The sequence below is a fragment of the Psammomys obesus genome, unplaced genomic scaffold (genome assembly GCF_907164565.1).
Source record: "Psammomys obesus unplaced genomic scaffold, mPsaObe1.curated_primary_1811, whole genome shotgun sequence".
Taxonomy (NCBI): domain Eukaryota; kingdom Metazoa; phylum Chordata; class Mammalia; order Rodentia; family Muridae; genus Psammomys; species Psammomys obesus.
The window spans coordinates 7,739,285-7,765,944 of NW_026596440.1; the positions used below are offsets into that span (position 1 = coordinate 7,739,285).

At 44.1% G+C, this 26,660-nt stretch overlaps 1 protein-coding gene across 1 annotated transcript; it reads left to right on the forward strand.

Annotated features, from left to right (window-relative positions):
- The first annotated feature begins 72 nt into the window (after positions 1 to 72).
- Positions 73 to 26,660, forward strand: Fbp2 (fructose-bisphosphatase 2). Its single transcript, XM_055597947.1, has 7 exons — positions 73 to 6,915; positions 10,153 to 10,315; positions 13,396 to 13,488; positions 18,041 to 18,181; positions 21,592 to 21,729; positions 23,089 to 23,208; positions 25,235 to 26,660. The coding sequence occupies exons 1-7, from the start codon at positions 6,746 to 6,748 to the stop codon at positions 25,427 to 25,429; spliced, it is 1,020 nt and encodes a 339-aa protein (XP_055453922.1). The 5' UTR covers positions 73 to 6,745; the 3' UTR covers positions 25,430 to 26,660.

Consider the following 26,660-nt stretch of genomic DNA (forward strand, 5'->3'; position numbering starts at 1 on the left):
TTTTTTCAGTGCTTTGTATCACTACAGCATTAGACAACTCATTCCCTCTCCATATAGCAGCATGATTAGAATGCTGTATGGAATGTTGGGTCTATCTTATCCATGATGAAATGGGGAACTAAGGGTTGATGAAAGCTGCTGAAGGTCTCCAGCCAGTGAGTGGCAGGTAGGGCTGTGAAATGAACTCCAGCATCCTGGTCACTTCTCAGGCCATAAATGAGTTCATGCCACTTCTCATATGTGCGGTCCCGTTCAGCTCTGTTAGCCAGCATCTGGCTCCTCAGCCTCCTGCAGGCATCTATAACAATCCAAGGCACAATGACAGTTTATGTTACTAGTTAATAGTGCTTTTTTATATAAAAATGGCATCAAATAACAAAGCCATATCAGCTCTAGGGAAGGTCTAGTTGTCATTATGAAAATGATTGACCATAACAATTTTTCTTTTTTTATTTCAATGTATTTACTTTACATCCCGAGGGTGACTCCTACTCCTCGATCCTCTCCTCCCATCTGCCCCCTTTCTTTCTCCCTTTCCCCCAGAAAAGGTGAGGCCCTCCTCCCCTCATATCAACCTTCTCCAGTACATCAAGTCACATCAGGACTGAGCATATCCTCATCCCATGAGGCCAGGCAAGGCATCCCTACCAGGGGGAAGTGATCCAAAAGCAGGCAATAGAGTCCATTAGAAACAGTGCCTCCTCCACTCAACAGGTACTGTATATGGAGACCAAGCTGCCCATCGGCTACATGTGTGCAGAGGGCCTAGGTCCAGGTCATGCATACTCCTTAGTTGATATTTAAGAACTAAATTTAAGGAAACAGACCGTGTGCCCAGTGGGTACATTTTGAGTCAGGGGGTATCCCTAAGAGGACCTGCCACAGCTTGTCCTATGCAGAGAATGTAGTAAGAAGTATACCAGTTTGGCACACAGTTTATTCTGGAAACAGTTCACCCTTTTCTGGGTCAGAAGTTCAAGATCATGGTAAGTTATTGCAGGTGTTAGGAACCCTGAATCCTTGTGAGCTTCGTGTGTGTGTGTGTGTGTGTGTGTGTGTGTGTGTGTGTGTTTAAAATGTTCTTTTTTTCACTTTTGAATGGAACACTTCCCTGGTTTCTTGTTCTTTCAACAGGAAACTTGGTTCAGTCCCAAGCCTTGGATTTTGCTTTTGTTTGCTGACCAGACTGAAATCTTAGCATGTCTCTGATTTCAGTTATGGTTGGCCCTCTCAGGAAAAACCCTTACTCAAAAATTACCTTTCCTGTGTGTGTGTGTGTGTGTGTGTGTGTGTGTGTGTGTGTGTGTGATGTGCATGGGCCCTCACATATGTGCACATGTGGAGAATGAAAAAAACAACTTTAGATGTTGTTTCTTGGGTGCCATCTACTTTTTAATTTTTTATTTCATGTTTTAATAATGGATTCTGGGGCTTGAGCTCAGGTTCCCTGCTTCCAAGGCAAGCGCTTGACTGACTGAGTCATCTCCTCATCCTCCATTTGTTTTTCAGCCTTCTTAGAGCACTAAAGGGGTGCAATGTCGGGAAACTTATACCCCAACGCTTTGACGAAACCAAGTGAAGCAACAATATTCCCTTTCTGTTTTGTCTGTGTGTCCTGTCCATTGTCTTTTGATTATTGAGATGTAGGTTTAGTTAGTGGAATGTTTTCAAGAACTCTTATTTGTATTCTCTGAGTACATCCAGGTTCTTCTCTGTATGTAGCCCTGAGCCAGGGACAGGATCCAGAGCAATAACAGCAAATAGCAGTTCTCCTCTGATCAGTCTTAGATTCATCCTTGGGGGTTTTTGGATGACTTCCTTGAACACACACTACCACTAAAAATGCACGGAGACTTAGTTTCTACCAAACTAAGTCTGCCCTGAAGCAGGCGACCCTTCTATTTTCAAACACAGCATCTCCTTTGCAAAGACCCTTTGAAACCTCCCCTTACACAGCAGGCTGCCAGGCCTCTCTGCCAACTTTTTCAGTATCAGTGGAAGTAGAAATTATCAAGAAGCTCCATTTTCCACCCCTCCATCTTGGGCTGCTTTTTGAGTTTTCATAGCTATGAAAACTTAAATTAACTAAATTAATTTAATTTAATTTGATTAAATTAAATTAACTTTCCAACTTAAATCTCATAGCAAACCAGCATAAGGTGCATCCACTGTGTATGCAAGAGGACATTCTTCCCATGTGACTGGAAGCCATTCCTGCACTGGCTCTGCCAGCAAGGGCTGGTTACTCATAGCATATAGCACTGGACATTGGATGGAACAGGTCAGGCAGGATGGAGATTCTCAAAGCTCTTGGAGTAACTGCAGCCTGATCTTCAGCCTCAGGTTTGGGAACCATTTCAAGATGCCTGTAGTTGGTTTTCATGGTATCCTTTCAAAGACATGTTCACATTCCAATCTCTGGGATCAGCCAATGTGATCCTTTACCTTATTTAGGTAAATGGTCACTGCAGATGTGATGAAGATGAAGATTTTGAGATGAGCTCATCCTATACATCCTATACCCCATGGGAGGGCCCTAAATGTAGCAAGTGCCTTTATGTTACATGGGAGAAGGACATGTACATTAGTCAGGGTTCTCAAAGGAACGAAACTGACAGAATGGGCGCACACACACACACACACACATTTACTGGAGGGGCTTACAGGCTGTGGTCTGAGTAGTTCAACATTGGCTGTCTGTCTACAAGACTGGATGCCTTAGCAGTCTCCATCTGGTGCTGGAACCCCAGGGAGGTCTGAGAGGGCTGCCAGTTTGTGTTGGAATCCCTAAGAAGTATGTTCTAACACCAGAACACCAGCAAAGAAATGGCTCAGCAGGATTGATGAACCTGCCAATGAGAGTGAAAGCAAGCAGGCAAACAGCAAAATCTTTCCTTCTTCCATGTCCTTCTGGTTGCCACCAGAAGTGTGGTTCAGATACTGGGTGGGTCTTTTGACCACAGCTGATCTAGATTTAGAGTAGGCCTCCCACCTACAATCCAACCAAGAAAAATCCCTTGCAGATGTGCGCAGATGCTTGGGGTTTAGCTAACTCCAAATGTAGTCGACAAGTGTGATCAGCTACCTTATATGATAATATGACAGTGGAGGCAGAGACCAAAGTGATATCACAAGCCATGGCAGCCAAAGATTGCACCAGAAGCCAGAGGAGGCAAGGAAGAATACTACTCAAAACTCTAAGAGGGAGCAGGCCACTTCGGTTCTGGGCTTTTGGCCTCCGAAACGGTAAAAACAAAATTCTAGATTTTTAGGTGTGTTATGTATCAACATGTTTGTGCACGTGGGTGAGCGCACTTACAAGTGGTATGTACACATATGGAGACCAGAAGTTGGAGCTGGGTGTCTTCCTCAGATGTTCCTCCTATCATACCTTTTGAGACAAGGTTTCTCATTGAACCTTGAGCTTGCTGAGCTTGGCCCGTAAGCCAAGGAGTCCCTGGAATTCTGCTCGTTTCTTAAGTGCCGAAGCTGCAGGCTTAAGCCAACACATCTGGCTTTACATGGGTGCTGTGGCTGCAACTGGGGTCCTCATGCTTGCATGGGATCACCTTACTGGCCCTTATACTGAGCTGTCTTCGCAGCTGCACATCCCATTTTTTAAGGAACCTGTGTAGTGACATAGTATGGCAGGGCCTAGGAAGTGTCTTCCCACTAAGCATCACACAGCCCCTGTGTGATAGTCGGAGCACTCCTCCTCCACACAGCCATCCTGTTGAGAGGGTGTCTCTTCATAGGAATGCCACTTTTAGTTTCCGTGAAGTGTTGAAGTGAAGAAGGGTCCCTGTGACTCCACACATAGTGGTGGGAGAGTGGAGGTAGCTGTGAACTGGAAGAAGAAAAGGGGCATGTTAAAACAATGTGTCATGTCACCTGTTGTGGGACATGGCATGGATGTGGAGAAGCTGTCATACACCTCATCTTCCCAGACATCCTTGAAGCTTCCTTTGACTGTAGGTGAGTGCCACCTGACTCATAGATTAGCAGGTACCCCCAAAGGCGCTACATGCAGGGGTGCTGGACTTTATGTGATGAAATTGTGCTGGCATCACATGACAGGATTAGATAAAGCACCTTTGCCAACAGGAAGGGTCCTCAGACAACATTCCAGAACATTTCTAGGTCTGGGTTTCCGGGTGGATCTAGGGTCCATTTGTCCTGATGCACTCGGGCTTGTCAGTATCTCTCATGGGACACAACTAGGTCACCAGTAGCCCTGTCACTAATGTGTCAGCAGTCCTGAAATACCTGTGAGGGGCAGCTGTCACCCATCCTCTGGACTGTCACTGTGGCCACTCTATCAATCTCCACTCTGTTGTGCTTCCCCAAAGAACTTTGGCATTTGCAGAAAAGGTCAGCAGCTGCCATCTCAGGCCACTTTGGCAACTTGAACGTCTACCCTTTAAATGCAGCTTTGTGCATAGGCCAGAACTTAACATTTAGCATTTTTGTTTTTTACACAGGGTCTCTCACTGAACACAAGAACCCAAATCTTACTGCTTTGACTTGACTGGCTGGCCAGCAAGGCTGCCACTTCTGTCTCTTCCCCAGAGCTGAAATCACAGATGGACTCCAGTATGTCTTGTTTTTAACGTGGGTACTGGGGAATCTAAACTCAGATCCCTGGCTTGTGTGGCAAGCACTTCACCAATTAATCCCTCCAGCCTATGAATGGGGGCTCTCAAACCTTTGATTACCTGAATGGATGTTACAGCCATGGTAAAACCATGGTCTAAGAGAAAAACCAAAACAAATGCATGTACAAATTGCTCTGAGGGTTTTTGTGTTTTTCTTTTTCTTTCTTTCTTTCTTTCTTTTTTTTTTTTTTTAGACAGGGTTTCTCTGTGTAACCTTGGCTGTCCTGGATTTGCTTTGCAGACCAGGCTGGCCTCAAATTCTGCCTCTGCCTCCTCAAGTGCTGGGATTACAGGTGTGCACCACTGTGACCAGCTTCTCTGAGTTTTCTATGACTTGTAGCTAAAGAAATTTTGCTGATTGATTTATTTGATATACAGTCTTGATATGTTGGCTAGACTTGGCAGACTCCTGATTCAGCTCTCCAAATTGGTGGGGATATTTGAAATCATTTCTATGTACACTTACAATTCTAGGCACACTGAAGAGCTGGAAGAGTACAAGTTTCTAAGACACTGACCTTGATGCCAGGCCCATCTATGGATTTTTAATCCTTACAACCACCCCACCAGTAGTTATATGAATTTATGAAGAAACCAAGGCTTTAAGAGTTTATTAATGCTCCCAAATTATCCACATAGCAGTAGCCATCTTGGGACCCAGAGCCTGGCCTGTCTGTAGTCAGAGAAAGTGATGTTATCACTGAATTGGAACATCACTAGCTCTAAGTGCAGTTAACTCTAGAACACTTTACAAAAAAAGGTTTTAAAAAAATTAAATATTTTTTTTCTTCACAAATTATTCATTATATATCCTGACTGAAGCTCCCTCTCCCCAGTCCCACTCTTCCTCCCCTTTTCCCTACCTCTTTCCCTTAGTCCACTGAAAGGGGGAGGTGTCCTAACCTCCATCTGCCCATAGCTTGTTAAGTTTCATCAGGACTGCTTGGATCCTCTTTCTCCTTGGCTTGGCAAGGCTGCATCACCAGTGATGAAAGAACAGTCAACTGAGTTCATGATAGAGGCAGCCCCTGCTCTCCTCCCTCGGAGATCCACATGGAGACTGAGCTGCTAATTGGCCACACCTGAGCAGGGGGTCTAGGTCCTCTCCATGCATGGTCCTTCATTGGTGCATCAGTCTCTGCAGGACCCTCTGGGCTCAGATCCTTTAGCTTTGTTGGTCTCCTTGTGGTGGTTTTTTATTAGATTATTTTGTGTGTATGATTGTTCTGCCTGCATGTATGAATGTACACTACTTACATGCTTGGTGCCCTTGGAGGTCAGAATAGGGCATTGGGTATTCTAGAACTGGAGTTACAGATGGTTGTGAGCCACCAAACTGGGTGCTGGGACCAAACTCCTCTGTGAGAGCAGCCAGTGCCTTTAACAACATAGGCATCTCTTCAGCCCTGTTGTTCTTATTCAAATAGAGAAATTTAAAAGAAAAGAAAAGAAAAGAATCCAGAGAAACTGATAAATCAACCCTGGGGTTTGACACTTTGCTAGGAATGTAATATTACACTTCCAGATTTGGGTCCCTCCCAGGGACACTCCTCCAGTCCCACACACATCGGGAATAAGCCTGAAAGAACTGCCACAGTTGTTCTGGGATTGTCATCAGTTAGCTCTATGACCGACGCCCCAGATAAGGTGCCTGCAGTCTGCCATCTGAGAGTAGTACCATGCAGAATGAGGCTCAGTAGGAGCTACTGCAGAGAACTTTCTTGTGTCTAATAAAAGGATTTTGTGGGTCATTTTTATTAGCTGGTCTTTTCTCCTCTCACTCATGGCCAAGTGTGGCTTCTCGGGATCTTAAAAAATAAAATATAAAAATAAAACTTGGAGCTTAAGTAGAGAATGAGGCCAGCCCTTTTCTGCGGTGTCGTTCTATTTACAGCAACTGCCACCATCAGGGAAGTTTCCTTGAGGGCTTGCCCAGCTATCTGAGTCATGTGGGCTGGGGCCCTTTCCCTTTGTGCGCTGGCACAGTCAGTGCAGGTATTTCTTTAGTGTGCAGGCTGTGAAACTGCTGCCCAGAGAGGGCAAGGATCCCTGCAAGGAAGAAAGGAGGCTTTGAGGTCTCACCCGCCACAATGACAGACAGAAGCCCTTTTGAGACAGACATGCTCACATTGACTCGCTATGTTATGGAAAAGGGGCGACAGGCCAAAGGAACTGGGGAGCTCACACAGCTGCTCAACTCCATGCTGACTGCTATCAAAGCCATCTCCTCCGCTGTGCGCAAGGCCGGCCTGGCCAACCTGTGAGTCCTGGAGAGCATGCGCAGGCACAGTTGCCTAGGGCCCAGGCCCAGTCCTGGTGTGGGTGTGGGGTGTGGGAGCCACAGGTGCTTGTTTTACAAACTGGGTCCAAATTAATTTGTTTTTGTACCCCATGAATGCTGCATTTAAATTCTTCGTGTCTGCTTTGAGATAGCAGCCTTTGGCATGTTGTGCCAGGAAAGGGGAAAAAAGCTTAGCCACAGCCGTAGAGGAAAAGAGGGATTACCCTTTATCACCGATTGTCATGGCAACACAGAAGTAGCCTGTTGCCTCAAAACCAATATTGAATTCTCATTACTTATGTTTACACAGGCAGATTCTTCCCGGAACTTTTAAATGTGCTTTATTGCCCTTTTCCTTGTACAAGTGTTCCTGTGCCCGCTGGGCTGGGGCAGGTGGGGCAGAGCACTTTCGCTTGGTTCTCTTTTGCAGAATGAGGCCACATTCACGCTGGAGTTGCTGGTGACCACAGCCAGAACCCCGGTTTTAAGCCATGATGAAAAGAAATTACCTCATGTGGAATTCCACCTTGATTGTAGTATTTCCAGTGAAGGCCATTTCAGAAGTTGAAGAGATATACATGTTTTTAAGGGTGGGGTGGGGAAAACCCCCAAAGAAGAGCCAACAAAGTCCACCTATTTAAATTGCTTATTCTTTAAAAATTTTAATAATTTTTTTATTTATTACAGTTTATTCACTTTGTATCCCAGCTGTAGACCCCACCCTCATCCTCTCCCAATCCTTCCCTCTCTCCCTCTCTCCCTCCGTCCCTCCCTCCCTCATCTTCTCCCATGCCCCCCTCCAGTCTACTAATAGGGGAGGTCCTCCTCCCCTTCCATCTGACCCTAGCCTATCAGGTCTCATCAGAACTGTCTTTCATAGTCTTCCTCTGTGGCCCACCCCCACCCCGGTCAGGGGGAGATGATCAAAGAGCCAGCTTATGCTTAACAATGTGGTGCCTTTGATCCCTGACTGCAGCAGCATTAATGTCATAAATGCAACCATACAGCCATGGCAGAGCTTATTGTGTAAGTGTTTGAGAACTAGCAGTGGAATCCAAGTTAAAGGTGCTTATCTATTTATCCTGCCTGTGGATTCCCTTAACTGCATTTATTACTTCATTTGTCAGGAACAGTCAAGTGCTGCCTTTAAGAACACACTTCTGGAATGTGAGGTGACTGCATGTGTGACAATCACCCAGGGAACATTAGATAGCATCTTTGCTCTCCTGTGTTGTGGTGCTGCTATAATTAGGGCCGGTTTCCTGTGACCACTCAGTTTTCGCCCACACTTTTACCCTCCTCTGCAAAGGCCTCTTGGCTCCACACCCATTGTCTTGGCAGGCCTCTTATATATCTGCTGCAATGCGCTTCCCAGTGGTTCAGCGTCTGACCAAGGAGTTTAGGGCTAGATAGTTAAATTTAACTGGCTTTTTTTCTGACCTTGTGGCTGTGGACAATGGTTTATTCTTGCTCAGACCTCCATGTTTGTAAATAGGAGAGGTACTGATGGCTTTAACTCAAAGGGTTGCTGTAAGGTGTTAGTAAGTTATTGTGATGACAGTTCTGATAGCCAGGCCCTGTGATAAATACTCAAGAAATGCCCCACTGTTAGCTACTGTGGGTCCAAGACCATACCAGGAGAAATTTAAAGGCTGGCCTAAGTGGTTGCCCACTTGGAGGCACACCTAACCTTGGAAATGGTATCAGATTGGGTCCTAGGTCCCTGATGTGCTCTTCACAGAGGAAAAATCCTACCCTTCACACAGAGAGCAACCAAGGCAAGTGAGACAGAGACTGCAGGTGTCCTGACATTGTTCCATGCAGCTATGTCTGGCCTTTTGGCATTGTGACAGGACACTGTAGTTTTCAGATATTTTGGCCTGCATTCATAGCTATCCTGGGATGCACGGGGCTTGTAGGCTGCAGGCTAGATACCTCTGCCTAGCTCTTCATGACCCAGCAGCAACTGCCTCAGTACTCAATACTACATATGCAAAACAACCCAATTTTATTGTCCTCATTGTTGTTTGCTGTCATGCTGCTGCTTTGAACCAAGGGTAAAGAGCCATTGAGGTCATGCTGCTAGGATTGTTTTCCAAAGCTCATCATACCATACATCAAATTATGGATGGGGGTGAAGTGGGAGGGGAGGCTTTCATTTCAGGAGGAGAAGGAATGCTTTGCCATGGGTTTGGGTCCATCAGTTGCTCTCAGCTTGAGCCTCCTGTTCACATTACCCAAGGATTTTTTCAGAGAGAAGAGGGTAAATGGCTTTTTTTCTCCCATAGCACAGCAAACATTTATTGTGCGGCGACTATGGGTTGCAGATTGTAAGATGTGGCTCTGGTCCTCAGTGAGCAGCTGGTGCAAAAGGAAGCCTTGCACAAGCAGTCGGTGCACCACCATGAGGGCACCACAGGGTGTGGTACTGTAGAGAAGGAACATGGAAGGCTTGGGGTACTTAAAAGGTGAGCAGCGGGCGTCACACTTTGGGGATGGCAGGAGCAGAGGCAAGGAGAGAAACGGCTACCTGGGGGCCAGTCTATGCTAGGGGAGTTGGAGCAACCTTGGCAGGACTTGAGTCCCACTGCAAGTGGACACCCTGAGGCTGATCTTAGGAGGAGGCTCTGAGATGCCACCATGCCTGACACTCATGTAAGAACCTAGCTCTGGGTATGGCTTAGATCCTCTGTTGCTGTGATAAACACCATGATCAAAAGCAATTGGAGGAGGGAAGTGTTTACTTCATCATATGCTATGCAGTCTGTCATGAAGGGAAGTCAGAGCAGGAACTCAAGGCAGGAACTGAAGCACAGGCTCCTGTAGAGATGTCTGAAGCTGAAGCCTGACATTCCGACACAGAAAAGCTATGGATCTTTTTTCTTTGTTGTCCTTGGATATCACAATGCTTCTGACATTAGGGGGTCTCCCATCTTCTCTAGCTGCCAATGCCAAGCAGGAATCTGCATTTTAGTGATGCTGAATCTGGGTCAATCTCCTTGGAAGGCCATGGAAATATGACAGTGTCCTCAAAGTGTAAGGAAGGAATGTTGAGGGCCACTGCTTTGAGTCAGATCATACCCCCTAGACAGTTATAATTTGGAGATGGCAGAGGCATGGAAGAAGGATAAGTGTACTGTTGGTTTGGGCTCTGAACTTTTTTTTTTTCCTGTAGTTAAGGCTTCTTCAGAGACTTAATCCACCTTGTCTTCTTAGGTATGGGATTGCGGGAAGCGTGAACGTGACAGGAGATGAGGTAAAGAAACTGGACGTGCTATCCAATTCCCTGGTCATCAACATGCTTCAGTCCTCCTACAGCACCTGTGTCCTAGTCTCTGAAGAGAATAAAGAGGCCATAATCACAGCCAAGGAGAGAAGGGTGCGTCCAGGGCGGGCAGCGGTGCTCCACATCATCAGTAGATGGTGGTGCTACTGGGCCGAGAGAATGGTTATCTTGCTTAGTCTTTTTCTGGGATTTTTGTTGTTTTGTTTTGTTTTCTACTTTGAGATGTTTGTGGGTGTTTTGTTTTTGTTTTTGAAATAAAGGGTTTCTCAGCTCTTTAGTTGGAAATCTTATGTGGGCTTTATGTCCTTTGGGGTAGATATCACCCATTGCATCACTAAACAGGCCGTGGCATCATTTTTGGTCTTGGACTTGTGAGACCAGAGAAAAGGAGGGTCTACTTGGCCAAGTCTTCTTTTTGACAAGAGCTGTACAATGCACTGTCTCATTCAGTTCCTCACTATTTCTTATCTATGGCTTTCACTACACGTGTCCAGAAGAGGGCTTCAGTTTCTTGGAGGGGGTGGATTTTCCCAAATAGATTAGCCTAACAAATAGACTAATTCAAAGAACATAATCCTGTGCCCATGGCAGAGTTTCCTAGTGCATGAGAGGGTTTGCATTCCCCAAATTCACGACTATTTATTAAAGACTGAAGTTTGCTAGTGGCCCAAAATGCAGTCAATGTTCAGTCACAATATTGTCCTGGTTAATTTCTCTTGACCCAAACTAGAGTCTCCTGGGAAGTGGGAGTCACAACTAAGTAACTACCTCCATCAGACTGGCCTGAAAGCAGGTCTGTGGGCATTTTATTTTTTTTTATTTTTTTATTTTTCTTTATTAATTACACTTTACTCACTTTGTATCCCCCCTGTGGTTCCCTCCTTCCTCCCATCCCAATCCCTCCCTTCCTCCACTCTCTGCATGCATGCCCCTCCCCAAGTCCACTGATAGGGGAGGACTTCTTTTCCTTCTTTCTGATCCTAGTCAATTGGATCTCATCAGGAGTGGCTGCATTGTCTTCTTCTGTGGCCTGGTAATGCTGCTTCCCCCTCAGGGGGAGGAAATTAAAGAGCAGGCCAATCAGTTCATGTCAGAGACAGTCCCTGTTCCTATTACAATGGAACCCACTTGGATACTGAACTGTCATGGGCTACATCTGTGCAGGGGTCTTAGGTTATCTCCATGCATAGTGCTTGGTTGGAATAGCAGTCTCAGGAAAGACCCCTGTGCTCAGATTTTTGGTTCTGTTGCCCTCCTTATGGAGTTCCTGTCCTCTCCAGATCTTACTATTTCCCACTTCTTTCCTAAGATTCCCTGCACTCTGCCCAAAGGTTGTGTGGGCATTTTCTTAATGTGTGAATGATGTGAGAGGTCCAACCTACAGCGGTATGTGCCATGTCTGGGAAAGTGATCCTAGAGTGTATGAGAAAGCAGGCTGAGCAAGCCACGAGGACTGCAAACCAGTAAGGGGCAGGACTTCAAGCCTCTTCTTCAGTTCCTGCTTTGGGAATGGACTGTGATCTTGGAAGTGAACGTTAAAATAAAATCTTTTCCATCAAAGCTGGTTTTGACCAGAGTGTTTTATCATAGCAAGAGAGAAGCAAAAATAAAAACAAAAACAAACAAATAAAAAAGAAGAACAACAATGAAAACCAAGCATCATGCTGTATGCTGAGCTACTGGTCCTTGTCACACACATTGGGAATTGGGGATGGGGGCTATTTCTTTGTAATTGGCAGAAAGACTGAAAAGATAAAGTAAAGCCCTTTATACCTCTCTGACGAAAACCCATGCCCTCTGCTAGGAAACTGAACTATCTGCCTGCCTAGCATTCTTCCGCCCAATTCTCTCTGTGCCTGCTTTTCTTAATCCAAGCCATTTGTATTATCAGATGTTAGCTTTGCTTGCTTTCTGTCCACTCACCTGCTTAGTTATCCAGCCTGCACTTGCCCATACCTTATGTGCATGTCTGCCTGTGTATTGTGTTTCTGGGTTTGAATATTGGTCCCACAACCTGAGCCTTGCAACAAGTGATTCCTAATACATTTTCCAGCACATAACAGGTCATAACATGTACCTGTTGAGGTATGTTCATATGCAATGGCTTTGGGGGTGCAAAAATGGAAGGAAAAAAAAAAAAAAAAAAAAGAAGGACCGTGAGTCTAAATCTCTCATTTGTTTTTGTTTTGTTTTTTTTTTTTAATTTTATTTTTCTTTTTAGTTACATTTTGTTAACTCTGTCCCAGCTGTATCCTGCTCCCTCATTCCCTCCCCCTCCCCAACTCCCTCCCTGGTCTCCTCCCTGCCCCTTTCCAAGTCCACTGATAGGGAAGGACCTCCTCCCCTTTCATTTGACCCTGTTTTCACGGGTATCTTCAGGGCTGGCTGCAAAGTCCTCTTCTGTGACCTAACAGGACTGCTCCTCCCCTGGGTGGGGGGGGGAGTCAAGGAGCCTGACCTTGAGATCCTGTTAGAAATAGTCCTTGTTCCCCTTGCTTTGGAAAACTACTTGGTTACTGAGCTACCACGGGCCACATCCGAGCAGAAGTTCTAGGTTATATCCATAACCTAGACACTCAACCTTTTCTCCACAACCTCTCCAGCATGTGCTATCACTTGAGTTTTTCATCTTGGCCATTCTGATGGGTGTAAGGTGAAATCTCAGGGTCGTTTTGATTTGCATTTCCCTAATGGCTAATGAGGTTGAGCATTTCTTTAAGTGTTTCTCTGCCATTCAATGTCCTCTTTTGAGAATTCTCTGTTTAGCTCTGTTCCCCATTTTTCTAATGGGATTACTTGGTTTGTTGCTTTTCAGGTTCTTTAGTTCTTTATATATACTGGATATGAGTCCTCTGTCAGATAAAGGGTTGGTGAAGATTCTTTCCCAATCTGTAGGCTGTCGTTTTGTTTTGATGACAGTGTCTTTTGCTTTACAGAAGCTTTTCAGTTTCATGAGGTCCCATTTATTGATTGTTGCTCTTAGAGCCTGTGCTGTTGGTGTTCTGTTCAGGAAGTTGTCTCCTGTGCCAATGAGTTCTAGGCTGTTCCCCACTTTTTTTTTCCAACTGTAAATCTCTCATTTGTACAGACATCAGTAACATGCATCTCTGACATAGAACACTTGTGCCAATAGGTAGCTATGCTGACTTGGTGTTTGTCTCTCTGTGATGTAGGGGAAGTATGTGGTTTGCTTTGACCCACTGGATGGATCTTCAAACATTGACTGTCTGGCCTCCATTGGAACCATATTTGCTATCTACAGAAAGGTGAGTAGACAGGCAGGTATCTTTCCATACAGTTCCTAGACTGAAAGCTGAGCCTGAAGGTCTATCTTTTCTTCACTCACTAGATAAAGCGCTATAAGCAACTCCAGAAAGACCTCTTCCTCCCCCTCTGCCTTGGGCTCTTCACTGGGATTCTCCAACTCCCTTCCTTCTACATTCCCTGGGAGAGTAAAATGGCAAGACTCCCTTGGGACCCTGTTCTCATTGCCTGGATGGAACACAGATATGAGGCGCTGCACATACTGAACATCCCTTCACCCAAAATGCTGAGGACCAAAAGTATTGTGATTTCTGATTTTGAAATATTTGCAAATACATAATGAGTTGTCTTAGGGATGAACACAAAACCCATCTGTGTTTCTTATACACCTTGTACTCGTTACCTTCTGCACATAACATTATGCAGTATATGTTTTAGTGCACCTGCAGTTTGACTCTAGCCCACAACGCATGGCCCTATATTGGTACTTTAAAAGTTTCAGATCTTAGAGGATTTTATTTATTTATCTTTTAATCAGGGTCTAGCTGGCCATGAACTTGCAATATTCCTGCCTTATGCTCTGGATGCTGGGGCTGCAGGCATGACAACAGTAGAGATACTCAACTTGCAGTAGGCTCTAAGCACACATTCTCTACTTCCTAGGGAGACTCAACACTTACTGTTAGTTTTCTGTTGCTGCTGTGTAATTTATCACCTTCTTAGAGGTGTAAAACACCTATTGATTATCTGTTCACTAAATAAGAGAAGGCTTGGAGCATCTATTGATTATTTGTTTACTAAATCAGAGGTGGCTTGGCAGCTTTATTTGCTTAAGTCAAATAAACCAGCTAATCTAGTATCTAGAAGCTGGGGTGAGGAGTGGGGAGAATTTTCTCCTGGGTGAGCACAGTTAATTCAAGCGTAGGTCGATGGTAGAATTCAGTTCATTTTGTAGTAGGTTGGAGGTATTTTTCTCTTTGTTAAAAGTCCTTTTCAATTTCTAGAAGCTGCCTGTATTCTTTGGCTGTGACTTCTTCAGTTGTCAAGGTTCAGAAAGGTTCCATGGTTTTTCTCTCAGACTCTCTGAGACATTCCCTCCTTGCCATTGCCTCATTCTCCTGACTCTGGCCATTGAAAACTAAATACTAAATGGGTTCATAAGTTTTCATTTGATGAGACTGGACTAATATTATCAGGATAATCCAGGGTCATCTCCCTGTTTTAAATCCACAACCCTACACGAAATTCTCTTTGCTCAGTAACACAATGTTCAGAATCTGGGGGATAATGTAACCTTGGGGCCATTCTGTCTGCTCTACAAACTTAACAAGAGGGGAAATCTTAAGGCTTGGTCTGGGACCATCCAGCATGACCATAAATTCTATACCAGGCTTCACGGTCCAGACACCATTTGTCTGTACTCAAGTAATGGACTCTCCACATGTGTCTTGTTGGTGTTCCTTCAAAATCACACACTACCTAAGGGGCAGGAGACAACCACAGAAGACAAGAACCACACAAGATGAGAATATGATAACATTTCAGTGTTGAGTGGCAGTGAGATGAAGAAGTGAAGGGGCTTTGTTTCTAAGAAGAAAGTTTGAGATACAGTTTGAAGAAAGGCACCCACTTGAATATTTATGTGGATTTCCATATTGTTTTATTGGACATGGATCTTTTCTGCACCCCACTTCTGGTGCTTTTCTATTGCTGTGACAAAACACTGTCCAGATGCAACTAGAGAGAAAAGGGTTCATTTCATGTTACATTTTACAGTCCATCATTGAGGGAAGTAAATAGGAACTCAAGGCAGGACCCTGGAGATAGGAAATGAAGTATAGAGCATATAGTTGCCCCGGCCTGCGGGGCTTCAACGGGGTTTCTAAGGTGGAGAGATTGGAAGGAATGGGGGAAAAAGGAACAAGAGATGCAAGAAATGAAAGCCAAGTCTGTTCATCTGATCAAGGCTTCCGTTTATTAGAAATTTTTATCCAACTTATATAGGGAGAAGGCAGGAAACGGGGAAGGTTAATCTACTGCTGCAGGAAATAGAAAGAGTGCTTTCATGGGTTAAATATTGTACCTGCAAGATACCATAAGGATGTTCTCTTAAGATATCTTACAGATGCTCTAACAAAGGATGTCCTCACAATCTATCATCCATGATTAAGGGTCTAAATAACTCTTTCACTACATAGCTTTAGGTCTCCACTAAATGACCTTTGCTCTCTACTTGGCTTTGGCTTCAGTAACTACCTTTGTCTCCGCTAGATAGCTTTGGCTTTGGCTTCCGTAGATAGCTTTGGCTCCCGGCCTATAGTAATGCTGCTTATTGGCTTACTACCCTAGCTTGCTCTGCTATATTCCTTATACAACTCAAGCTCACCTGCCCTGTAATAATGCCAAGCACAGTGGGCTGGGTCTTCCTCCAACAATTATGAGTCAAGAAAATACCCCATAGAATGCCGCCTACAAGCCAATGTGAAGGAGGCACTTCTTTAACTAAGGTTCTTTCTTTCCAAATGTGTTGAATTGACAACCACTACATCTTGGCTACTCTTCACCTCACTCCCAGGAGGTGGACAGAGATGACACTGTAACCCTTTTACTGAGGAATAGTAGAAGAACAGAGAAAGCGTTAATTCAGCTTACCTCACTGAGTCAGTAATGACAGGATGGTAATTGAGATGGGTTCTTCGACTCCATCATTGCAGCCGTTAACATTTGATAGCCAACTGTGTTGGAAGCAAAGGTATATTATTATTCATGGCATATAACCATCATGTTTGAATTTACATGGACTTGGACACAGGGATTTTGCCTTAAATTTTAAATAAAGCACAGGAACTGATAGCTTGTCCAAACAACCATAGGTCTTCTCTGGTAATATTTCTAAAGAAAATGTAGGCTTCAAACACACTAATGAAGGTGTGCTAGGGCTGCAAAGAAGACATGTTTGATTATACCATAAGGTATCTGGAACAACAAACCATAAAGTCAGTATCCTGAGGCTGGGGCCAAAGTCAGTAAGTAAAGTGTGTTAGTTGTGAGCATGAAGACCTGAGTGTAACCCCATGAGCCCACTTAAAAATGTTAGGTGTGGTGGGATGCCCTTGAAATCCTACTGCTGGTGTGGTGAAGACAGGCAGATGCCTAAGGCTCGCTGGCCAATCAGTGTAGCCTAATTGGTGAACTCCAGGCCAATGAGAACTCCCTTGAGAGGAGTCTCTCAAGGGAGGTGGACAGTGTTCCTGAAGATAAAACCAAGGTTGTCCTCTGGCCTGTACACACACACACACACACACACACACACATGCAAGCACACACACATGCATACACACACACACACACACACACATACACACACACACACACACACACACATACTTCATTACCACTCATGCACATGCATACATGTAAACAAATGCTGAGGAAGAAATATTCATGGCTTCCGAGTTTCTATGAACCAAAATATTTCAGTTCCACATGATGTTGTGTAGGCTTTTTAGTTACTCCAGACTCTCCATTTGTAACATGGAGATAATAGTACTATCTACCTTCTAGGGCTGCTGAGTAGAGACCATTGCAGTGGGGTAGGGACATGGCCTGTGGCATTTACAAAGAGGGTGGCTTGAGCATCTTATAATGCCCTTTACAGGATGCAAGAACAGATAGTCTCAGAGAGACACAAGAACAGTCTTTGCTCTGGCTCTCAGTCTGAGCTGTTCACGAGCCAGCAACTCACTTCCTATGCATGCATTTTCTGCAGCCCAGAATTGCCCCAGTCAGCCCCATTTTGTCCCCTGTGCAGCGACCTCAACCACTGACATGAAGAATGTTTCAAAATATATAGTTTAATTATGAGATGGCTATGTTATTTTTTCATCATAGTGACCAAATTCCTGATAGACCTGATAGACAGGGAGGAAGGATTTACGCTGGCTCCTGGTTTCAGAGGGTTCCATCCCTGGTTGCTTGGCTTCATGCACTTGAACAGACAACATCATGGTGGGAGTGTATGCTGGAGGAGATTCTTCATCTAACAGGGGGCAGGAACAGAGGGCAGAAAGGGGCAAGAGAAAGTCATCAAGATAACCACAGTGAGCTTCTTCCTCTGTGCCTCTCTTCTGATAATGTTTATAAGGAAAATGTAGACTGCAAACACACTACTGAAGATGGGCTGGGATTCAGGTCCTACACTGTAAGGTTTCCAGACTGTCCCCAAACAGTTCCATGAGCTGAGGACCAAGCCTTTACCTAACACATGAGCCTTTGGGGCTAAGGACACTTCATACCCAAATCATATGAGTATGTAGATGTGGAAGAGGAAAATCTTAGTTTCTCTTTTCAGGACAAGGTTTGAATATGCTTACTGGCTGAGATGTATGAAAGCAGCTGCGATCAGGTGAAGCAGGGAAGGGCTACAGGCTTTTTGAAAATTCTCACTCAGAGGATGGGCCCCCTTTCCTGGTTTCGGAAGCTCTGTGGAACAGCCTCTGGTGAAGAGCTCTTACAAGGCACAACACACAATGTATTTCTTCATGTTTTCTACAGACCACAGAAGATGAGCCTTCCGAGAAGGATGCCCTGCAGCCTGGCTGCAATATTGTGGCTGCGGGTTATGCCCTCTATGGCAGTGCAACCCTGGTGGCCCTTTCTACGGGGCAAGGAGTGGATCTCTTCATGCTGGATCCAGTAAGTACTGAATACACGACATTTGTTCATGGGGACTCCAGGGGCTTCTGTGTTTGAATTTTTTCCCTAAGATAATTTCCTAGTCATTTTGAATACTTGTTTTTGGAGTTAGAGAACTGTATTATGAAAAATATGAAGGACTTCATGTAAGGTTTTGTGTAAGTAAATTTATTTTAACAGACAAACAAAACCATAAAATTGTTCTTATCCAGTGGGTCTTCTGTACTGTCCTGGATGTTTACATCATGTTAAATATATTTTTTCAGACATTTATTATGTCTTTTTGGTGAAAAGATTCAACCTACTTTTGCATAGCTTCTGGAGAAGAGTTTTTTTTTTTTTCTTCTTTCTTTTTCTTTTCCATGAATACTTTCAGTTTTGTGGTTTACAGTCTAATGAGAGGTGACAACCCCAGACCAATTTCCAGATGGGACCATAGATCCTTTGAGAAGCCCCGTTCCTAAGCCTCTGTGAGATAATGGGCTCTGCATCCTGTCCACCCAGTGCACCTCTGTGATGACCAAACAGTCGAAGTATGGCCAGTATAAATGAAAAAATAAAAGGAGTTTTGCATTATTTAGAATATTAATTAAAATATTACCACATGACTAGTGGTTTTCCTTGTGGGTAGCAAGGGCCTGGTAAATTTTTTCTTGTGTGCAAGACACAGTAGAGATAGTAATGGGTGGAAAATGGCTCCTTCCAGTAGTGTGTTATCCTTCACACCATTCATGGGGACAGGATGCCTGGCTATAGAAAAGAAAGAGGCATGGTCTCTGGACAGATGAAAACTGTGACAGCATAGTCCTGACCAAAGGAAGAAACAGCTGGGTAAAAGCGGAGTTTTGAGAAGGCTAAGCTTTTGTGGGGTGTGCAGATTAAAAGAGAGAAAGATTGAAAGAATTTCCAAAATTATAGAATTTCTTCTTTAAATCCTGAGAGATTCACTTATCAGTTGCTTTGTTGAAGATGCTGAGCTCTCATAAAAATACCAAATTATATGAAACTGAAGTTTCTGTAAAACAAAGGACACTGTTGTCAGAACAAAACAACATCCTATGGATTGGAAAAGGATCTTCACCATCCCTAAATCTGACAGAGAACTAATATCCAGAATATATAAAGAACTAAAGATGTTAAAAAGCAACAAATCAAGCAGCCCTTTGAGGGACCCTCCATCATTTTTGTTTGTTCCAGTTTTCTGATGAGGCAGGCAAGGCACAACAATTGAATGGTCGATGGTAAGGAACTTGTTCCTGTTAGTGACAGGCTGGATCCTGAGCAGCTTGCCTTTCACTATTGACAGATGCCTTCTATAACAGCCAGAAGAGGTTTGGAGGCCACAGGGCACACAGAGGCAACTCCAGACCAGGCCCTGACAGCTGGGACGGAGGTCACCGTGAGAGCTTGTCCCTGTGTCTAAAAGAGAGATAGACCATAACATAATCTACCTGGATCTTCCTTTGGATGTCACACTGCTAGAAATAACATTTTCACAAAGAGAAGCTTTTGCACTGTTTTGGATGGGAACTTCACACTAAAGGAGCCTTGGTGGGTCCTAAGGAGGAGTCCCCTGGAGAGTGACCAGCAGCTTTTGCAGCAAAGCTTGCAGGAGAGTGTTCTCTGGTGGGTTGGCCAGATCTTGCTGGATACAAGGGTTTGCAGGCTGATTACTTGATTTTGTTGGATCATATCTTGTGTTCAGGAACTATAGGTTAGTTAACAATGCTTGCTAACTAAACTCTCAGCTGAGTGAACACACCCCAAACCTCAAAGCATTTATTTGTAAGTGGGAGATAAATCCACACACATGAATACATACATATATTAACACACAGGTGCACACATAACATGAACACTCTTATACACAGGTTCACAAACATACACGTACACACACACATATATGTGCACCCACACAAACATATAGGAACACACACATGCACAGAAGTGCTTACATAGGTATGCGTATACACACAGGTGTGCACACACTCCTATAGAAACACACACAGATGTGCACACACAAATACACATACACTTGAATATACAGGTGTGCGCACACATGAACAACCCTCACACACATACAAACACACACACAAACTCATGAATACATGAATACACAGGTATGCATACACATAAACACCCCTCACATACCACACATACACATACACAAACACAAACACACACACAAAGGAGTTGAATTAAACATCGGGCTGTCACAAAATAAAGATGCCCACAGTGACTGATTGATGTCAGTAGCCAAAAACTACTAGGGGCACACTTTATTTATAATAAAAAGAAGTTGGGTTTCTTTGGCAAGGGTGTAGAATTGTGAAAGGGAGCTGGGTGGGCTTGTTAAAGTGCTTGGTAATTCTCTGAGAGATTTGAGGAAGAAGAGGTCATTTCTGGATGAGATGTTATCTAGATGTGGGTGAAAGCCAGGATTGGGTGTCTTCATCCAGCATCTTGAAGGCAGGAAGGTTAAGGAGCACACAGACTCACTGGGAAGCATCCTTCACTCTTCTTTGGCAGGAGAGAAGAGTGGGTAGATATTTCTGTAGTTGCTGAGTTTCCTAATCTCTGTCCTGCTTCAGGCATGATTGTCATAGCCTTGTCTATGTGTTTGGGGAGTAAAGCTGATATTCTTTGGGCAGCTTCTAACCTGGCCGCTGGCTCTGAGCCCTTACCTTAGGTCCTCATCTTCTTGGAGCTGCCTCCAGGCCCTGAAGCAGACAGTAATGTTTAGGGCAATGCCTGTTCCATCAGTCCTTAGGAGGAACTAAGCAGAACTGAGTGGAGAGTTGCTTGAGGGATGCTTTGCAGGAACTCTGGGACATTGGCCACAAGTTTATTAACAACTACGAGGGTTCTTTTAGTTTTGCCAATTATCTCCTTTCGTGAAGTGAACCCAGTAATGGATTGGAGGCATTTCTTCTTTTCTCCAGGTAGAAGTAAACAGAATGGCTTTCAAGACAGAATCACTAACATAAAATAGCTGGACCACAGGCTGATGGTTAAGCTGTTTGTCTCTTTTATCTGTATAGCTTCTTTCTCTCATTGTTGGTGCCCTGAAGATACTAACCTGGGGAAGAGACCCTGAGGATTAGTTCAGCAAGGTTGCTTAGAAATGACATTGAAAACCTGAGGGAAAGGAAATAGATCTTTACCTCTTTCCTTTGATTTGTATAATTTCTTATTCCATTACTGCTTAGGTCCCTATAAAGATGGCATATCATTTTCTTCTTCCTATCACTTATAAAAACACCACATGGTAGGTTCCAGATAACCCTGGGAAAGGCGTGGGTCCTTCCAGCAAGCTGCTGTCTTCTAAGGTCTTCTGGCTCTTTTGCGGTGTGCTTCAGACTTCTGTTTCCTAGCATGGCTCATCTTCCTGAAGTGTCCTATCTCTCCAGGCACTTGGAGAATTTGTGCTGGTGGAAAAAGATATCCGGATTAAGAAGAAAGGGAAAATTTTTAGCCTTAATGAGGGTTATGCCAAGTATTTTGATGCTGCCACCACAGAGTATGTACAGAAAAAGAAATTCCCTGAGGTAAGTGAAGACAGCCTGGGCTGGCATCAGGGAGAAGGCTGTCTCAGAGACTACGGTGTGAATGACTCCTTTGTTTCTTTTTCTTTTTTCATTTTCATTTTTATTGATTACAATTTATTCACTTTGTATCTCCCCTGTAGTTCCTTCCCTCCTCACCTGCCAATCCCACCCTCCTTCCCCTTCTCCACCCATGCCCCTTCCCCAGTCCACTGTTTTTTTTTAAAGGGGTGGATGCCACTGTTTACAACTCTCATCTTCATGGGTTTGATGGACTCTGCTCTTCTTCATAACTGATCCATCTTCTTTGAACCTAAAAGTTACATATTAAAATGAATACCCCCCAATTCAGTACCTCTAAGAATTTGTCAGAAGCCACATTTTCAGAATTCATAACTTTAGCAAGAAGCACTCTCAGGTCATCTGTTCGCCAAGCTGTAATCTATAGATGCTGAAGATCTGCTTACCTCTGCTTTAAGATAGCATATGGTCACATCTGAGAGTCCAGTTTGCAAGCTGTCATATCAAGGTCTTGCAGTTAACTGTGGGCAATCCTGTGTTATCATTATTGTTTTTGATGCTGGGGCTCCAACTCAGGTTCTTGCAAATAGTCTGCAAAAGCAATGAGGGGCTGAGCTGTACCCCCCACAGCTCCCCACAGTATAGAGGAGAATGGTGAGAAAAATGTCCACCTGCTTGACACACACAATCTCTCTCTCCTTTCTGTGTTTACAGAGGTGTGTGTGTGTGTGTGTGTGTGTGTGTGTGTGTGTGTGTGTGTTTAGACTAGGAGATACCTTGGACACCATTCCTTGAGCTAGGCACCTGTTTATCACCAGTCTAGAACTTGTTAAGTAGACCAGGCTGGCTGGCCATTAAGCCCCAGGAATCTACCCATCTTCACCTCCCCAGCACCAGGATTACAAACATGTATCCCTATACCCCACTTTTATGTGGGGTTTGGGCATTGAATGTCTGTATGTAAACACCCAACTTAGCTATCTTTCTTGCCCCAAATAGCCTTTAGTTCTTTAATAATTCTTTAAATGGTTATTTTTATTTTATGTTTATGGATGTTTTATCTGCATGTGTGTCTGTGTACCACTTGCATGCCTTGGGCCAATGGAGGACAAAAAAGGATATTGGATCTCCTGGAACTGGAGTTGCAGACAGTTGTGAGTTGCCATCTGGGTGCTAAGAATGGAATCCGGGTCCTCTGAAGGAGCTGCTAGATGGCTCTTAATAACTGATCCATCTCTCCAGTCCTGGGAATGCAGAAGCCAATTTGGCCTCTAGCCCTGGTGCTGGTGCACACTAGCTGCTAAACCTGGTGGTTCTGATCTCTTCCCTTTTGCCCTTTAGGATGGCAGTGCTCCTTATGGGGCCAGGTATGTGGGTTCCATGGTGGCTGATGTGCATCGCACCCTGGTCTATGGAGGAATCTTCATGTACCCAGCCAACCAGAAGAGTCCTAATGGCAAGGTAACTTCCTGTGTCCACTGACTGCCATGATAGTCAGTGAGCTACTGGGATTTGACTGCTCCAGATATGCTATATGGCTACTGAGCTGCTTCTGAGCATGTGTGTCCTTCAGAGCACAGAGGAAAAGAAATAAGATCTGGTCCTTTTAGTGAGATTTGAAGCTATGGCAGGTTTGGGGAAGAAAAGGCTGATATGATTATGATGGGCAAGTCTTACAGGCCTTCTCCTCCTCTGGCCTCATACCCATTGTTTGCACCAGCCATGTGCTCATCGCTCACTTTTTTTGTAGTCACAGGCTCATCTCTCACTTTCTCTGTAGCCATAGGCTCATCTCTCACTGTTTCTAGACTCATTGGCTCATATCTCTCTCACTTTTGTAGGCTGTGTCTGATTTTTATCAGAACTATCTTACCTGGGACCATTAACCCCAGTGAATCAATCTGCTTCCCAGAAAAAAAAAAAAGTGGTTTGTAAGCATGGTCTTTAAACCTGTTCCTGGGGGGTTTGCATGTGCCCTGAACTACACACAAGAATTTAGAATAAAACCTTCTATTCAGATCCCCTTCTGTGTCTCTAAAACATAGTTTCCAGAACAGCCAGTGACAACTTTATGAGACAATAATGAAAACAGCATTGTCAAGTGACAACTTTGTGATCCAAAAAATTCTTCTATCATGACAAAAATTGCCTGCAGAAATGTATCTGAATTTTGACCAGCCACAGAAGTCCTAGGCAGAACTTTATGCCAAAGAAGCCATGTATTATGTGTCATACAAGTTGACTGAATGTATTAGGCATTTCTCTTTTTAAATGTTTAGCTCACATTTACTGACTCACTGACCTCATGACATGGAGAGGTCTGCAATTGAGTGAGATTGTGCAAAAGATGTAAAGCTCTTGGATAAACTCACACTTGCCACCCGCTGAATTCCAGCAGATAGACCACAGACACATTTATTAGAATGACTGTAAATGAGCCCCAAAATGTCCACATGTAATTACATAAACATGTTCTAGACACAGGCAGCTCCATGTAGAAAGATGCGCTCATGCGTTGCGACCATTATTCATATGGAAGACATCCTCAGTTCCTGATCTGCACATTTTAGCTTTGTGCCCCCATCACTGTGTGTTTGAGCATGTAAAGTGCACACATATATCCTTGTCTTGTGTGCTTGACATATGTGGCTGTGGTAAACTGTACATGTCCCCACTGAAAAAGGAGACCACATGGGCTGAAAGTCAAAGCACCATGAAGTCTTTTCAATGAAGGTCAGTGTGTGCAGCAGAGGTATCTGAGTCCTCACCCAAAAGTGCATCATGTGCTAATGTTGAGCTTTTAAAATGTATTTGAATTTATAAACTAGTTATATTCCAACTTACAGTCCAATAGCCAAATCCTTTCTGTTCTCAAGACCCCAAGACAAAGAAAGGGAGGGGCACCTAAGGTAAAGATCTGCCTGGCTGAGCTGTCAGGACAGAGTGGCTGTCAGTGTCTCTCTTGAGGATGATCGGGAACAAGATTAACTCCCAAGTGTGCCCCCATGTGTGAGGTCTTCTCTAAGGTGCCTGACACTGTGAGGGTCTCTGGTAAAGGCATCTTAAGTGTTTGGCTGACATGTTGGTCACTCCCCCTGGAGTATGAACCTGCTGTGTCTTCAATGTCTTAGACTGAAGACAGTTTGTTCATGTCCTTGAGACAGCAACAGCAGCAGCAGCAGTAATGATAAAGAAATAAAAGCAGAAAACAAACAAATGGAAAACCAAGCAGGTCACATAGGCATACATGTCAGCACACAGGCAGTTGTGTTGCTTCAGCTTCACTCAGTCAGTGGTGCCTCCTGAGAGGTTACTAGCACATGGCACCCAGAGGTGGGTACCAGCCCGTGCCTCAGGCACCTGCAGGCTGGACGGCTCAGGAGTCACAGACAGCTCAGCAGTTCACACTGCTCTTAGTATTTAGAAGTGTGCCTTGGGTTGTCTGACCACTTGAAAAATGCATATGCCTGTCCCCATTTTTCTACAGCTCCGGCTTCTGTACGAATGCAATCCTGTGGCCTATATCATCGAGCAGGCAGGAGGCATGGCAACCACAGGCACTCAGCCTGTCCTGGATGTGAAGCCTGAGAGTATTCACCAGCGGGTCCCCCTCATTCTGGGGTCCCCAGAGGATGTGCAAGAATACCTTTCCTGTGTGCAGAGAAACCAGGCAGGCAGGTAGTGAGCCTGAACTCACGAGACCACTTCCCTTTGGCTTGTGCTTTGTTGTATGAAGAATTAGATGAACAGTCAATGGAGATGGGGGAAAGGTAAACAAGTCAAGTTTGCCATTCACTTTCAGAGCAGCGTCCTGCTGCTAAGCGAAGGATTTGAAGCCAGAGGTTAAGATATGGTCAAAGAGCTAAAATAAAAACACGAGTGTGAAGAGTTCTTTTCTTTTTTTTAATTTTTTTACTATTAATTACACTTTATTCATTTTGTATTTCCCCATAAGCCCCTCCCTCCTCCCCTCCCTCCCCCTTCCTCATGCATACCCCTCCTCAAGTCCACTGATAGGGGAGGTCCTGTGAAGAGTTCTTTTCATGGGTCTTCTGACTAAACAACAAAGTAAGTGGTGAAAGGGTACTGTGACTGTCATTCCTCTAACTCACTGACAGCAGCTACCCATCCTCCCAGGGAAAAGGCACATGATCAGAGAAGGAGTGTAGGAAGTTTTAACGTAGGTTCTTTCTCTGCCTACAAACATAAAGCATTCACATCCATATGGATATGCTGATTATTTTGGACAGGTTTTGAGTTGGGAATCTCATGCTATGAAATATTGAGCTCCTCACTGAGCACTTTTCAGTCTGTGAGTAGGATGGCAACCACATAGAAGATGTGGTTACCTTTCAGCAAAGCCAGGTACAACATGGAGTTCATGATTAAACTGAATGCTTACAGTTTTCAATATTTGCGTGTTCATTTTTTAGGAAATATTTTAAGAGACCCTAGGGCAGTGGTTCTCAGCTTTCCTAATGCTGTGACCCTCTAATACAGTTCCTCAGGTCCCCCAACCAAAAAAATTGTTTAGTTGCTACTTCACAACTGTGATTTTGTTATGGTTATGAACTGTAATGTAAATATCTGATAGGCAGGATATCTGATATGTGACTCCTGTGAAAGGGTTGTTTGAACCCCAAAGTGTTTGTGACTCACAGGTAGAGTACTGCTCTAGAGTCTAACAAAAATGAATTAGTCAAATGGCTACTGCACCCTTGCTCAAATTGTGTCAAGACTAAACAAGCATATGTCTCTAGATTCTCAATTTGTTTGAATGAAAGTTGCTATGTATGTGCATGAACTTGGGATATATACATATATGTGTATATACATACATCTTAATGAACACTTACATTCGTAAAGTATTTGCAAGTACAGAACACCACATAAATATAAACATTTTAAAATTT